This window comes from Haplochromis burtoni, unplaced genomic scaffold (genome assembly GCF_018398535.1).
Source record: "Haplochromis burtoni strain Fernald_Lab_line unplaced genomic scaffold, NCSU_Asbu1 Contig_11, whole genome shotgun sequence".
Lineage (NCBI taxonomy): Eukaryota > Metazoa > Chordata > Actinopteri > Cichliformes > Cichlidae > Haplochromis > Haplochromis burtoni.
Window position 1 is genome coordinate 2,812,358 of NW_024582372.1, and position 16,698 is coordinate 2,829,055.

General features: G+C 41.6%; 1 protein-coding gene across 1 annotated transcript in view; it reads left to right on the forward strand.

Annotated features, from left to right (window-relative positions):
- Positions 1–16,698, forward strand: part of LOC102311208 (hexokinase-1) — a 17,439-nt gene continuing 741 nt past the window's right edge. Inside the window, exons 1-20 of the mRNA XM_005915109.3 lie at positions 1–386; positions 6,606–6,768; positions 9,136–9,284; positions 9,373–9,492; positions 9,636–9,731; positions 9,855–9,954; positions 10,094–10,277; positions 10,488–10,643; positions 10,741–10,828; positions 11,063–11,208; positions 11,387–11,579; positions 11,662–11,773; positions 12,788–12,936; positions 13,793–13,912; positions 14,148–14,243; positions 14,332–14,431; positions 14,519–14,702; positions 14,820–14,975; positions 15,197–15,284; positions 15,508–15,653. Coding sequence (XP_005915171.1) covers positions 324–386; positions 6,606–6,768; positions 9,136–9,284; positions 9,373–9,492; positions 9,636–9,731; positions 9,855–9,954; positions 10,094–10,277; positions 10,488–10,643; positions 10,741–10,828; positions 11,063–11,208; positions 11,387–11,579; positions 11,662–11,773; positions 12,788–12,936; positions 13,793–13,912; positions 14,148–14,243; positions 14,332–14,431; positions 14,519–14,702; positions 14,820–14,975; positions 15,197–15,284; positions 15,508–15,653 — 2,609 coding nt within the window. The 5' untranslated portion in view covers positions 1–323. The remainder of the gene's footprint in view (positions 387–6,605; positions 6,769–9,135; positions 9,285–9,372; positions 9,493–9,635; positions 9,732–9,854; positions 9,955–10,093; positions 10,278–10,487; positions 10,644–10,740; positions 10,829–11,062; positions 11,209–11,386; positions 11,580–11,661; positions 11,774–12,787; positions 12,937–13,792; positions 13,913–14,147; positions 14,244–14,331; positions 14,432–14,518; positions 14,703–14,819; positions 14,976–15,196; positions 15,285–15,507; positions 15,654–16,698) is intronic.

Sequence of the window (16,698 nt, forward strand, 5' to 3'; positions counted from 1 at the left end):
TCTCTGCCTCCCACAGCCAAACTTGCTGTATCATTCATGCTTCCTGGCTTGACTCACATGCACAGAGAAGGAAGAGTTAGAGTCTTAGCCACACATGAAGGAGCTCCGGCTATTTTAAACCACACTAGACTAGACTCGGGATATCTTTATACCTCTTGCAGATTATATTTACGAAACAGGGGCAGAGAAAAGTCTGAGTTAACTTTCTTATCTTTGGAGTTTTTTAAATCCATCTGCAGGTTAAGGCGTGTGAGAGACTGAGGAAGCGTTTGAGTGAGTCTGTATGAGTGTGTGAGAGAGACAGAGCGAGAACAAGCAGCAGAATGATTGCGGCTCAGCTACTAGCCTATTACTTCACTGAGCTCAAGGATGACCAGGTTAAAAAGGTGAGTGTTTACCTCTTTCCTCCCTTTTTGATTCTGTTTGTTTGTCTTAGATACACGAAGAAGACGAGCTTATAAAAGATGAGAGAAGCACATGTGTTGTAGAGGTCACTGGGTTTACTAGGTATCTCCATCATAAGTTTTTCCACCACACGGGTACATTTCTTCGAGGAAGTGAAAGAAAGCTTCATCCTGTCGCGAGAACAGACCGATTTCTCGGACCCGTGTCATTTTCACAGACACGCGTTTTAAAGGGAATGACCCCGGCCTAGTGAGACGTGACAAACTGCACAGGGAGGTGTGTGTGCGTAGTAAAATGTAGTCACAACATGAGTAACGTTTTTGCCGTGATAGAAGATGTGAGGGGGCGTGGCAAAGAGCAAGAGAGGAAGTGAGCTGCAAGGATGAAAGGACGCATGAGCACAGGATGAATGGGTAGAAGTTACTTCAGGGGTCACAGAGTTTCTATTATATTCTTGTTAAAAAAATACCCACACTTTAATTTACCTTCAGTGGAGCCCGAAGGGGTTCGGTACGGCCCGGCCGAGGAGGCCTTGAATAGGTTGAATTATTCATGGTGTGTTCATGTGTCCCTATTTAAAAGTGATGTGATGTACACTTCAGGAAACTTAAAGAAGTCTGTCTGATCATTAGGACCAGATTTAGTTGTCCTCAGAGAGGTGTGTGTGAGAGAGTGAGATCAAAAAGTTGATCTTTTCCAATCAGTTTCCAGCACCTCTTCATTGAATGCACCATAAAATCTGGTCGCCATAGTTACGAAACAGTAAAACTTAGTCAGAGGAGGTTAAATTACTACCAGGCCCACTGGTGTCACAGTTTTTAGTCTTCGTGTCTAAATTTAAAATTGCCGTTTCTCATCGTGTGCTTAAATTTCACACGGCACGGTGTCCATTTAAGGTCGCTTGTCGTGTCACACACAAGCTGCAGATTCAGCAACAAGTCTGTTATCACACTTCCTTCTTCCATTCACACTTTCCTATTCTTATTCGAGCTAATCTGTGTGGTCTGTTCACACGGGGCCCTGTTGTCTCCAGCTGTGCCTGCTGTGCTGCACTAAAGTCAGAGTGCAGTCTGTAAAGGTAAAAGACATGAATCAGCAGCCAGGATCTGATGTAATACAACACATCTCCCTCCCTTTTTACTCCTGCTCTCTTCCTCTCCCTGCTTCCCTAAAATAGGCCAGCTTTGAACCATGTGACCACAGGTGGACAGCAGGAGGAGGCTTACACCCACACACGCATACACAGACAGGCACACAACGCCAGCTATTTTGTAGCTTTTATAAGAGCAGGGTTTGTGTACCACTTTCTCTAGTTGTGAAATTGTCAAACATGCAGTTCAATATTTGAGCAGCTATAATTAAACGTGTACACACAATCTGATCAATAATGAGTTTCTAGATGACCTGTGGTTGCCAAAGAGACTCGATCAGCTGATTGTCTCTCCGGTCAACCCAATTCACCGCCGTGTCCTTGACCGTACGTTCCCGCTGCAGCTGGTAGGTCATCCAGAGTACATCGTGCGAGTACGTCTATGTACACGGAGTTGAAAAAGGGAAGCTGCAGCAGGGGGCATTGTAGAGGATGGTATTTTTCCACATGGTGAGGATGCGTGCGCACAATTTCTTGTGTGCGCACACGTACACACAGTGGAGTCATGTTTCAATGCTTCCCTGAGCCACCTCGTGGTGAGGAGGAGAGCAAGGCATTGTTGAGAGAAGGAATGCAAACAAAAGGGAGAATGAGAAGGAGGGAGGGAAGCAGTGGCAGAGAGTGTGACCTCTTCCTGAAACTTGCACCGAGCTCTGGGCGGAGGCACAGAAAGCTGTTTTAGAGGTGTGTTGAAGGGCCTTTACAAACTCTTGCCTCCTGTCTCCTCAAAAAGGGAAACTGTACAAATAAGAAAATGAAGTTGGTCGTGAAATCTAAACAGTCTTAGTCATCACACACACCTATTTTCTCTACAAACGGCAGCGGAGATATTTTTTATTTATGAGCAATATCGTATCAGATAGTGTCCTGATACGATGAAATGCTTAGACATGAATTTTTGCTGAGTCAGAGATGTTTTTTCTTTTCTTTGAAAGGAACTGTACAAGTAATAGTTAGTCAGATTTTGGAGGGGATTTCATTTAGGTTAGTGTGAAGCAACTTTTTAATCCTCCTCCTTTGTAGCTGAGCATCAGGCAGGACAGCTGAGAACACATTGTTATTTAAGTAGAGGAGAGAATGCCCCCCTATTCACTTAGCTAATTGGGCACATTGTTTTAAACAAGGCAACAGAATAAAAAGCAGTCTCATGCAAGTATGTTAGCCAACAGCAAACATACAGCAAGGGTAGGTGGCAGAGAGTTTGAAACCTCTGCCACCTATAAGCATTCATATGTTGTATGAATGCTTATGCAACTGTTGCTTTTACCGTTACAAAGTTCCTGCCAGCAGCAGTTAAAAACAAAATCTAGAAATCAGAACATGAGGAGATCCTCTGATGATAGGAGATGTTGAAGCAGCACTGCGGGCTAACTGGCTGGGCTGCCAGCAGTTGGAAGATTAAATAGCTCAGAGCTGCAAACCTGAATGGATCTATTTACATCAGCTGACAGTCAGTGCAGTGCACAAGAGCTGCACTAAATAAAGAAATGCTTTCATTTCTCCATTCACAAAAAGTAGACTCTAAATATCAGCTTACTGCAAGCTTTCTAATGGGTGAAAGATAACTTTAAGAAGACTCCCTCTATTGGCGAGCCTGCACTCTTTTGGCCTGTGCAGTTTTCATTATTAAAAAGTGCCACTTAGCCTTTCAGCAGTTATTCACGTTCTGAATATGATACTCAAGCGAAAATATTGGGTTAGATACTAAATAAACTGAAACAGACTGCGCAGGCCACCTGAATCAGTACTGATCAGTAGAGTCTAGGACATGTGCAGTATACACACATGCATAGCGAAATGGATAAAAGATGAGCTGACTTCCAAAATTGGGTGAAAAGTTAAAGATTACACTTTTTCAAAACACTGTTGGCGAAATTAGGAACCGATTTCCATCACAATAACAAAAATGTCCTTAACCAAACGTTTGACCCCCACTGCATGGACTTTCTTAAGGCCTTTTGTTGCAGCTAAAGTCTTTCATCTCTTGTTTGGGAGATTTTCCCGTGCTTCCTGATAAAGGCTTCTCGTTCTGTAAGATTTTGGGCCTGTCTTGTTATAGCTTGGAGGACTGTTCGAGCCCCACAAACCTTTAGGTTGTTCCTTTAGAGTGAGCCTGTTGTGAAATTTGAGGTACAGAAGCCATAAGCTTTTTAACTTTAGCTTATATTTGTCTTTTTAATTAATAGATCTGTAATATGTAACTCCAGAAATATGTAATAAAATTCATTATTCCATTTGTTGGAATAACATTTTTTGTTACTCCTCTACTCCTTGCTTAACAAAGAATTGCGTTTCATTTGTAACCTGCAATTATTTAAATTTTGCTGGCTCAGGGGAGGCCAGGGCTGCAGAGTCAGACTATTTACAAGGCTCTGAAATATGATCCTCCTGTCCTTTCCTAAAGATGACTGTAAACAAGACATAACCCCAACAAGCTAGATGACAAGCGTGAAGCTGAAAAGAGGTCGAAAAGAATTCAAGATATTTAACTTCAAGCCTTATGGAGATCAGCCATGAAGAACAAAGACATTTAAATAATATCAATATTTGTGTAATGCATGTAAACTGTATCAGTTCCATTTAGTTTAATTTAAAATCTCTAATCACTGTCTTATGAGTATGAAAAGCAGAATGGAAGACATGTTTGCATGCACGTGTAAATGTGTGTGTGTGTGCACACTGTAAATGAAATAACAGATGTAGAGTTACAAAGGGAGGACGTTTGCAAGCAACAACATGTCACTGCTGTTAAACCATCCCTTCTAACTAAGGACTACATTTGGGTGTAAAATACAACCCAGCACAGGTGTGGACTTGTTTTTGGCGTTATCCAACAAGTTTCCTGTGCCTGCATACTCTAACCCGAGTATGCAGTATATTCGGGTTAGAGGTTACATTTACTCAGCTGTGCCCTCCTGTCTGACAAGAGCTTGTGCACATAATGAGCCTTTATTCCACACACTCCACATTAGGCCCCATACGATGAATCAGTTAGACTACTTAACAGTTACTGCAGATAGGATGGTCACATACATGAGAATAGTACTATGGGTTGGAGATAAGCTTTTATATATTATTCATGCATGGCTGCAAGGTGAAACTAGCTGTTGGTCGCATCTACATAACAGTTGACTGACCATTTAAGCAGGTGAGAAAGATAAGTCTCTGCTGGTTGCACTGGATTTGTGCCTTAGTTTCACCACACATGTTTTCTGTGATATAAAATCCATGTCAGTGGCCAACAGTTTTTCCTGTTTCACAGCAGACTGCCATTGTCATGTCACAAGGGCCAGATTTATAAAGGAAGTACAGTTAACACCCCTAAAAGAGGATGTTGCGACATTCCTATGTGACAGATTTGACAATTTCTGATGCCTGTAAGCTGTCGCATTTCCCTGGCTTCACATTACACTGTGACTTTGAATAATTACCAGCTACAGAAGCTTAGCCAACATTGTTGAGAGAGATCATTGCAAGATGTGACACTAGTGACGATACAAGAACAAACTGAAAGATGCGAGTTTTGTCCATGCCTGCAGTATTTTTGAGTAGTAATCACAGACTGTGCATAAAAGCCACCCATTGGTTCCCGAACTCCACACTTTATCGGCTGCCGTGATTAAGTTAACATTGGAAAGCTCGGACAGCAGGCTGTATAATCTATAATCACAATTGAAGTAATGCACATTCATACCATAGATACCTGCTATTCAGGGGTAAGTAACAGATGAATAAAATTTTACTTCTTGGGTGGTCTCCATATGTCCATGTCTCTTCTCTGGCAGGTAATTAACTCAATTAAAACAAATTAAAATGCTCCGGATTCCTTCAACACCACAAATAGAGGTCCAGATCAATGAGGCCAGGCAAGCAGACTGATTAGCTCCCTTTGTCAGCACACCTCTCAGTCAAAGCAGCCGTGGCCCCAACTTTTATGACCCCATCTACAATTCTTTAATTAGTTTTTCCTCCTTTGAAGCCTACTAGCGTTAATTAACCCTTTTCCTTTTTTTCTGGACTGAGTGGTTTTGCCATATTTTAGTCCTGCTTCCACAACAAAATGACTGAGTGTGTATCAGAAATTAGTGAGGATGATCTCTGCCTATGCAGCTTATTAGGAAAAACCAGGAAGAACCTATTCTGATGGTCGTCAAACCAAGTCTTTAACCACATCTTTATATAATACCCATGGGGCAACATGTTGTTCATTATGTGCCATGTCTGTGTGACCATTAGGCATAACATCCAGCCTACTGTCGACTGAGGTCAAATGATTGGGACTTTTACCCACAATTGAGAATATATTCTGTTTTTGGTTTCTGAAACCACAAAAGCATCTCTTTGCTTCATCACAGTGTGTGATGTAACACTGGATTTCAGCAGATTGTTTAACGTGCTGTTCCTGAAGGGTCAGACAGTTCAGCCTTTGCACAGTTGCTAAAGTGGGAAGTTTCAATAGGGAGACTTTAGAATTTCAAGACTTGATGTTTTAAGGCAATTTAAGACAACTGGCTCTTTTTCCTGGTAAGAATAATGTCTGACTGAATTCTCGGCATACCTCCTACTTTGCCTTATCACTGTCATTCGAGCAATAAAACCACAACCCTACCCTGCTGTGCAGTGTTGCCTTTTGCTAGGACTGAGTGACACACAGTGGACTTCCTTGTTTCACTGTGTCACCAAGGTGACCCTGTGCACACATTGCGATGACTCTGATCTGAGAAATTGATCTGATTATTTTGGAATAAAGCTAAATAAGAAATCTTCATTACTGGTATATTATCCAGCTACAGGTTATCTAACATTTTATGATATCGAAGCAGGTTATCTTTATGCATGAGTCCAATCATTATGAGATAGGGAGTCATATTTACGATATCCTCATGCTTGGTCAGTGTGTGTGTGTGTGTGTGTGTGTGTGTGTGTGTGTGTGTGTGTGTGTGTGTGTGTGTGTGTGTGTCAGTTAGAAGTGTATTTATTGCAGACAGATGCTTAATAGTTTAGATGGAAATAATTTCTATTTTTTGTTTGTCGTTATTTTTACTCTTAGATCGATAAGTACCTGTACTCCATGCGTTTCTCTGATGAGACGTTACTGGACATCACGCAGCGATTTCGCAAGGAGCTGGTCACAGGACTGGGTCGGGATACTAATGCCACTGCTACACTGAAGATGCTGCCAACATTTGTACGCTCAATCCCCGATGGATCAGGTTAGTCCATCTAAACCTGCTTTTATATCACTGTATCAGGGAACAGAAGCCAGTCTCCACAGGCACTAAAGGCTTGGTAAAGTCCATGAGGTCATTTATATTTAGATCATATTTCTTCATGTTTGGTGTGTGAAAGTGTAGAAAAGCTTTACAGCTCAGAAACAGGAACACTGACCTTAGAGTTGCAGATCCAGGAATATCTTTTTATTATGCAGGTCAGTAAAATTCAGAGAAAACCTTAATGGGACAGTGTTTTGTAGAGAGTGTGTTATGCAGGAGCAAGGTGACAGACGGTCCCTTATCTTTTACTTGCTGTACTTCTGGGAGCATCGGTCCAACGAAGACTGACTTTTGTTACTTATGCACAGTCATCATCATTAACAGCAAAGCTCTTTGAATGAACACAACATTTCTGCCTTGCAACAAGTCTACTTTAGTTTACAGTGTTAGAGCTGTGAGCCCTGACACACATTACACACACAAATCAGAGATTAGCACTAATCCTGCTGCCATTGTTGGAGAAGACATCACTGTGAAAGATGGTCCTAAACTTACAGAAATGCACATGGAGTCAATTAGAGTTATATAACAAATTCAAGGAAATTAGTTACTGTTGCAGTTGCAGACGAGGTGTAATAGCTCAGCCAGTGTTGCTTTGTAGCACAGTTTTTTACTTATTTTAATTCACAAATAAATAATTTGTGAACAGGAATTTTACTCCCTGATTTTTAAAGAGAGACAGCTTGATGTGTGGTGATTTAAAGTGAACAGATTTTTACAGCACTTGTCTATTCAGGGTTGTGGGGGGTTTGAAGCCTATCCCAGGTGTCACAGGGTGAAAGTGCAGGTACTCCCTAGGTCACCAGTCTGTTTGGGGGCTGTTTCATCACCTGCTTTTTTAAAAATGTGCGCAGATATCACTGAACAGCTGTGGGGAAAAATAGGTACATGTAGTGGAAGATATTAGATGTTTGTTGTTTTTGTTGTTTTTTTTAAAATCAGGTCCAACAAAATCAGATTGCCCCAGTTGTGTTAATTAAAGGGTACGCCAAATGGGTCTGTTATTATCAACAGTGTCTCAGTCATGTAAGATAAAGAATTAAAAAAAATTGTAGCTGTGTAGTTGAGCTCAAAATAAAAGCCAAGTAAAAAAAATGCAGCCAGTTTTTGCAAGCTTCATGTACTTTTAACGCTCCACATGATCTCTCTATATGTACTGTAAAAACAAAAAATTATTTTCCAAGAAGGATGTCGGCCGAGAACTCAATGGCTTCACTGCAGGAGTGACCCCATCGCAACATTGTCCCTAGTTTGTACTTTCTAGAGTTACAGCTTGATTTGTTTGGACTGACTTGCTGCTCAGTAAGCGCTAGGAAGTGAACAGACCTTATGTGATGAATCTGAGATTACTGCCAGTTTTATCAAAGGTCAGTATGCTTTAAATTCAAATGAGCCATGATGACGCAGCCCGGTTTATCTAACTCTACTGTTTATCTAGTCAGAAAGCTATAAAGAAATTAAGTTCCTCGTTGAGATACGCTAAATAAACTACTGTACCATTATTCAGCTAAATATACACATAGGACTTAAAGGGATATCGGTGGTGAGATTAAGTAGTACTTTTTCACAGCCCATCAACAGCCTATTGACCTCTCACAAGCTTTTATTATGCAGGGTATTGTCAGGAGTTAGGATTTCACCAGCCGTATAATTGTTTCATTTACCTATGAAGCACCATGTCTGATAAGCTGTTGACCTTGTGAATATATGTCCTTGATCATAATGCCCCTGGTGGTGGTAATCATTAACCAATGAATATACAGGAAGCCACAGCAGGACAGACAGAGCAAAGTAAACCTGAGCTATTCATACACATGAACAAACATAGGCTCACAAGAAACAGTAGGAGTTTATAGATGGGAGCTTTTAAGCAAACATTAATCTTATAATCTGATTCTTTACCTCATCTTCCTTATAGGCCACTCTCACTGTATTTGTTTAAGCTTACAGATATTAGACATGCAGATGAGGCAGTGACATTGGACACATTCAATGCTTTCTGTAGGTAGAAGTCTCAAACACTAATGCTCATGTGTTGCCCCTTTCAGTGAATAAAATATTCCTGAAATGCTCTGACTCGCTTTTTAGTGTTACAAGTGAGTTTTTCCTTTCCCACATGGCAAAGTGTTCGCTCTAGGAGGTCACTCGATTGTTGTTTTCTACAGTACTGCTGGATCTTTACCTCACAGACTGTTGTTGTGAATTGGTGTTCTGTAAATGAACCTGAACTGTACTGACGTTTTCTTCGCTCTTCCCCTCTCCCACTTTTGGTCTCTCCCTGTATTCCAACTCTTTCCATCGCAACAGAGAAAGGAGACTTCATTGCACTCGATTTGGGAGGCAGCAACTTCAGAATCCTCCGCGTCAAAGTGAGCCATGAGAAGAAACAGACTGTGCAGATGGAGAGTGAAATCTACGACACGCCCGAGGATATTATTCACGGCACTGGAGCGAGAGTAGGTTTACAGAGAAATATACACATGTAAACAGCTTATTCTGAGCTCCACATGAGATAACTTCCCCCTCTTTCCACCTCCATTCCAGCTGTTTGACCATGTGGCAGAGTGTCTTGGTAACTTCATGGAAAAACACAACATCAAAGACAAGAAACTTCCAGTTGGTTTCACCTTCTCCTTCCCCTGCCAGCAAACCAAACTGGATGAGGTAAACTAAGCAGTCAACAAACTTCCCTCCACCCTTTTCCCGTAACAAGTCGTCACAGTTTGCAGACTCAGCCAAGAAAATAAACACTCAACAGAGACTTGAATCTCTTACTTTTTCCTCTGGCTTTCTTTGGTTGTCTCCAGGGCTTTCTGATAACATGGACTAAGCGTTTCAAGGCCAGTGGAGTGGAGGGGATGGATGTTGTCCAGCTGCTTAACAAAGCCATCAAGAAACGAGGGGTGAGTGTCTGCTGTCATCTCCCTTGGTGCCACACTTTAGTTAATGTCATTAAACTGGGATATAGTTGAACAAAAATGGTGCTAAAAGGCTCTCTTATGTATTTTGGCTTTTAAATATTTCAGGACTATGAGGCTGACATTATGGCAGTTGTAAATGACACTGTGGGAACAATGATGACCTGCGGCTTTGATGACCAGCGCTGTGAAGTCGGCATTATTATCGGTATTGCAGATTTACTGTCCATAAAAATAAAGAAGCAAAATAAAAATTAGATGCTTATATTTGAAAAATTGAAGACAAATGGATAATTGTAGCCAGTCTGTGTAAAATCGATGTAACTGTGGGCATATTTGTGCTTTAGGTACAGGTACTAATGCATGCTACATGGAGGAGCTGCGTCACATTGACCTGGTGGAGGGAGACGAGGGCAGGATGTGCGTGAACACTGAGTGGGGAGCCTTCGGGGACGACGGCAGGCTGGAAGACATCAGGACTGAGTTTGACAGGGAGATAGACAGAGGCTCTCTCAACCCGGGCAGCCAGCTGTAAGTCAAACCAAAAGTATCACACCTTTCCTCACATCATAAAATTAATACTTAAACTGCTCCCAGTTAATTTACCAGAAAACCATGAGAAACCTGTAAACATCCTTTCAGCTGCTACAAACACAGCTACCGGCAGCTGTGAAAGAGCAGCTATAGTGAGTAGTGATGCATTTCTGAACCTCAAGCTGAAATGTCTTTTCTGTGCATTAGATTTGAGAAGATGGTCAGTGGGATGTACATGGGGGAGCTGGTTCGCCTCATCCTGGTGAAGATGGCCAGAGAAGGCTTGCTGTTTGAGGGAAGGATCACCCCCGAGCTGCTCACTAAAGGAAAGATCGAGACCAAGCACGTCTCAGCCATAGAGAAGTGAGTCACACCACAGTCTTAAACCGAGTAGACAAAAAAATTGAATGATTTTTAAATGAAATTGTAAACTTTTTTTTTTTTTATCTCTTTTGTTTAGGAGCAAGGAAGGGTTGATCAAGGCGAGAGAGATTTTGAACAAACTGGGTTTGGAGCCATCAGCGGACGACTGCATTGCTGTGCAGCATGTGTGTATTGTTACCGAGAAAACACTTCAGTTATTTATTTATTTCTTTTTGGTTTCAGAGAGGGAACTTAAATCAGGAAAATCATATAAGATGAAATTGTATAGTTAAGTAGTTAATTTGTAACTTTTAGTCTGTTTAAAATATTAAGATCCATGGAACAAATGAAATCAAATATTTAAGACGTTTCTTAATAATTTGGATGGTCTTGATGCATTTTTGCTTGTCTTCCCTCAGGTTTGTGCCATTGTGTCTTTCCGCTCCGCCAGCCTTGTAGCTGCTACTCTGGCCGGCATCCTGATGAGGCTGAAGGAGAACAAAGGAGCGTCACGTCTCCGAACCACTGTAGGCATCGATGGGTCTCTCTACAAGATGCACCCACAGTAAGTGATAAGTTTAAAGACGAACCGTTTAGATTAGTGTTTACTTAAATGCTCTCTCGCTCTTTAGTTTTGTACTAGAATTGCCGTCCGGCATTTGGGAGTTAAATGTGTACCTATCGTCTTACTTTGATCTTAAGTAAAATGTGCATAGTTAAGCAGAATCTCATATGCGTTTCAGATATGCCCGTCGTCTTCACAAGACAGTCAGACGTTTGGTCCCGGACTGCGATGTTCGATTCCTCCTCTCGGAGAGCGGCAGTGGAAAGGGTGCTGCCATGGTGACCGCTGTGGCCTACAGACTCGCTGAACAATCGCGACAAATCGCCCAAATACTGTCCGAGTTTTCCCTGACGACTGAACAGCTGCTGGAGGTGAGAAAAGATGCTGCAGTGTTTGTTCTGCCAATTTGCGTTTCACAATATTTAGACTCTGACAATAAAATATTAATTTTAGGTGAAGCAGAGAATGAAGATAGAGATCCAAAATGGCCTTTCTAAAAGCACACAGGACATTGCCACAGTCAAAATGCTGCCAACCTTTGTGCAAAGCACTCCTGACGGCACAGGTAATGCGCGCGCACACACACACACACACACACACATACACACACACACACACACACACACACACACTTCAGCATATGAAAATATCCAACTAGATAGTCAAAGGAGCTTGCAAAGAAAAGCGTCTGGACTTCTTTAAGTTGCTAGAAGACATAGATGGACATAGTGGACATAGATGTCATAGATGTCAACCAGTATGACATAGATGGACATAGAGATAGCTCACAGTGGACATAGATGTCCACTGTGAGCGACCATCTTTGAACAGTGGCGGGGGTTTACGACACCAACTGTCTGCCATCTATAATCCAGTTCTGAGATCCCTCCCCAGACGCCTTAACGCCCACTCACATCCTGGGCCATCTGACCTCAGGAAATCGCATGATAAGGTGGGGCCAGGTTTCACAATGAGCTCACCCGAAACCCTGGCTGATTGGGACCCACACCCATTTTCACACCTTGGCTCATGTGATTAGAGGACCGTCAGTGGGTCCTTTTGTCCCTCTTTGGGGGGAAACTCCCACTGGGTTTATATCTGGGACTCTCCACCATTTGACCTTTGAACTGAAGAAGCTTCTCGGATGAGAGGTGAAACGTCTTCTAGCAACTTAAAGAAGTCCAGACGCTTTTCTTTGCAAGCTCCTTTGACTACGATGACCTGGATGACTGAGAACCTTCACGGTCAAACTAGATAGTTTGACCGCAGGTCTGTTCGGGAAGAAGGAACCGTTGGCTTCACTACTTCACACCTTTTCTTTCTGCAACTCTTGCAGCTTTAACAAAAAAAGATGTTTTTCTTAATAGAACAGCTTCAGCTCTGTACACACACAGCAACACACATGTACCCACATAACTGTATGAATATTATGGAAAACCTATGGCCATAAGATAAAAGATTAGTCTGTTTATTCTGTTTTTCAAGCTTACATTGCCTATTAAGTCTTTTCCTAATATGTTTGAATGTTTTGACCGCTGGTCATTTATCTTTCTCTTGTTTTGTTTATCTGTGTGTCCAGAACATGGTGATTTCCTGGCTTTAGATTTAGGAGGAACCAACTTCAGAGTTCTGTTGGTTAAAATTCGCTCTGGGAAGAGGAGATCAGTGGAGATGCACAACAAAATCTACGCTATTCCTCTCGAAGTGATGCAGGGCACAGGGGAGGAGGTGAGATAAACAGCCTGTAATCTAGAGTTAACGGTGTAAAATTATACCGGCAGGTAACTGCGACGAAAGGAGGACTGGTGAATATCTCCCCGTTAAATAGAGGATAAAGATTAGGATGGTAGATGGGGGATGTGAGGCTTGTTGGTTTAAGAGATAAGTAAATAGGATAGAAGCTGGGAGGAGGGTCAAAAGTTTAGGGACAGACAATTAGAGAGGGACAATTAGAAAAGTTGACTGGCTTAGATTGTCAACTCGATGCCAATCTCTAAAACAGAGAACTTTAAACTTAACCCTTAAGCACCAGCTTAAGCTTATCCAGTCACCTTTGACTTCTTTAGTCTCACTCCTCTGGAAACAGGACAGGAGAGTGATATTTAACAGATGCTCTTTACAATAGGATAATTTTAACACCTTTACAGCCTGTGTTATGTATTTTAGCGTTATCACATGTTTCTCAGTAATTCTCAGAGGTCCCATTATTCAAAGCAAGTGGCCATTAATGAATCAGATTTGCCACGCAGATCATTTTAAATGTCTTTGAAATCATCTGTGTCCTAATATAACAATGCATTTCACACACAATGCATCAGATTAGTGCATGGGCAAAAAAATAATACATTTAACCACAACACTCTAAACTGCATCATTCTTGAATTCCTCTAATTGAAATTATGCAGCGTTTTGGATGTTAAACCACTAGTAAGTATCACAGTACATGCAGAGAGAGACTTTCCTCTGGTTTCTGTGATAAGGAGCAAATACGGGCTTATGGCGTAAAGTGCTTTGAGTCATCATTAAGACTAGTGATGTACTTTACAAATGCAATTTTTAATGTGTCACTTTTTTATTTTTCCAGTTGTTCGATCACATCGTGCACTGTATCAGTGACTTCCTGGACTACATGGGGATGAAGAATGCCCGTCTTCCTCTGGGCTTCACCTTCTCCTTCCCCTGCCGACAGACCAGCCTGGACGCTGTGAGTAATACTCCTGCTTCTTCGTCTTTTATGTACAGCCCTGTACTTTCTTCTATACTCTGAGAGTCTTAAACTGGCTGTATTGCAAACTAAAGCTGTGATTTATGCATAACTTGTCCACCGTTAAGCAACATCAAGAGGGGAAAAAAAGCCAAATAACATTTCATGAACTGATGCCTGAGCCATCCATGAAGTTGTCACATGATAAACTAAACTTGTGTGTGTCTGTGTACAGGGCATCTTGGTGACATGGACCAAAGGCTTCAAGGCGACAGACTGCGAAGGGGAAGATGTGGTGGGACTGTTGAGGGACGCCATTAGGAGGAGAGAGGTATGAGGATATGAGGAGCAGCATCACTCAGTACAACATGGAATCATGGTGTTTTTGTGGCACGTCATATTGTTTGTCTGGTCTGCAGGAATTTGATCTGGACGTGGTTGCTGTAGTGAATGATACAGTGGGAACCATGATGACCTGTGCCTATGAAGAACCCACCTGTGAAGTTGGTCTTATCGCCGGTTAGTTCACCTTAAAGTAACACTTGTTTTTATAAAATATTCAGCTTTTTTGTGCTATATCTATATAATGCGTCTCTCTGATTACAGGTACTGGCAGTAATGCGTGTTACATGGAAGAGATGAAGAACGTTGAGATGGTTGAGGGCGATGAGGGACAGATGTGTGTCAACATGGAGTGGGGAGCTTTTGGAGACAACGGATGCCTGGACGACATCAGGACAGAGTACGACCGTTCTGTGGACGACTTCTCCCTAAACCCGGGGAAACAAAGGTGCCTCATACACACCCATGCTTGAAAAGATACAGGGCATTCATTCCTATCTTTGAGGTGCATGTAAATACCGTATATTTATGTTTCCTTTGTCTTTGCTTGAATTCTGCATTTTAGATATGAGAAAATGATCAGCGGCATGTACCTCGGTGAAATCGTGCGGAACATCCTCATCGACATGACCAAAAAAGGATTCCTGTTCAGAGGACAGATTTCTGAAACCCTAAAGACCAGAAGCATCTTTGAAACAAAGTTCCTGTCACAGATAGAAAGGTAAACAATGAACGCTATCTTTGTTTGCGTCTAATAAGAGTGTCAGTTCACCCTTCCACGAGATAAGAAGTCATCTGGACAGGAGATTATACTCCATTAGCACCGCTTGCTATCGTACCACTGATTGTGTTGTCTATTTAATGATAAGATATTGCTCCTGTCTCCTTACTAAAGTTTCATTTGTCATCTTTTAATGACTTTCTGTTTGTGTCTTTGTACAGTGACAGATTGGCTTTGCTGCAGGTGCGATCAATCCTGCAACACTTGGGCCTGGACAGCACCTGTGATGACAGTATCATAGTCAAAGAGGTAAAGAAGAGTTAGTTAGTTAGTAATCAAAGTCTTAGACTTGCATTTGGACACTGAGAGAGAACCATAATACTATCTTGTTAGCCTTATTTTATGAAAGACTATGTGACACAGGAGTAGGAGAGAAACTGAAACTTAGGCTGTATTTGTTCTCAGTTTGACTGATATGTACTTGTGTGGCTCAAAAAGCTGTTGCAATAATGATAAATGTCTTCTTTGTTAGGTTTGTGGAACAGTGTCACGTCGTGCAGCTCAGCTATGTGGCGCAGGAATGGCGGCAGTGGTCGATAAGATTAGAGAGAACCGTGGACTGGACCATTTGGACATCACCGTAGGGGTAGACGGGACCCTGTACAAATTACATCCACAGTAAGTTTAATCCATTAATTTATTTATTATTTCATATGTTAAAAATAATTCACTGGCAACTGAAGTGAAGAGGAATATGATGACCTCATAAGCTGCTGTGTTATGTCACCATTTTCACAAAAAAGTATCTTTGTAGTTACAATAATTATGCAGCAGACAGACAAATAGAAACGATAGTAGGCTCATCGAGTTAAGAAGAGCACCAGGCTGCTAACAGAAAGGATCATTCTTTGCTACTTTTTAAAAGGTTTTGTGAAAGTATTTTTTTTCTTAGTCATGGTGATAAATTTATTTGGAAGTAAGCTAAATGAGCTAAAAGTAAGCATTTGACATTAAATAGCAGTCGCAAGATAGCCAATGCAAAAATCCTTTATGATAAATGGATGATCCCGAAGTGTCAAAGTAGCATATTAACTAAAGCGTACACATAGCACAGAGAGTCTTGTGTCAAGTTGAGTCTTGCTTCAGTCCTGTTATAACTGCATATGAGATTCACTGCATGTGTTGCATAATGCAAGAGAAAAACCTCAGGTTAAGTAAATATTCTCTGCCCGTTTGTTCTTATGTCCAGTGTCACCACAAGAGCACTGCTTAGGAGACATAGTCATTAATAGGTCATTGGTTTGGACATGTTTTCGAACGAACGAATCAGTGGCAAGTTGATTTATTGTGCCTTAACCCTTGAGCTGACACATAAGCTTTCCTTTATTTATAAGATGGTGGTGCAGATCCGATTTTAAACTGTCATTAACTCTCCAAATCCCGTGTGGAAAGTCTGTGTGATGGCTGATTGCATTGTTTTGTGAAACCAGTCCAGATAATACTCCTGTGAATTCAAAGCTAGCAAGTAGCTATCTCCTGCACACCCCGAAACATCTCCACTGTGGTACTGCAGCTGATAGAAATGAGCTCCTGCTGTGTGCTAAAACTGAGGAAGCAAAACTGCAGGCAGTGTCCGTATCTGATTCTCTGATTTCTTTTTTGGATGTGTGAAAACAGCTTTTATTTTATGCTAAGCCATGCAGAAAAGCCTGTTTCCCGGTTA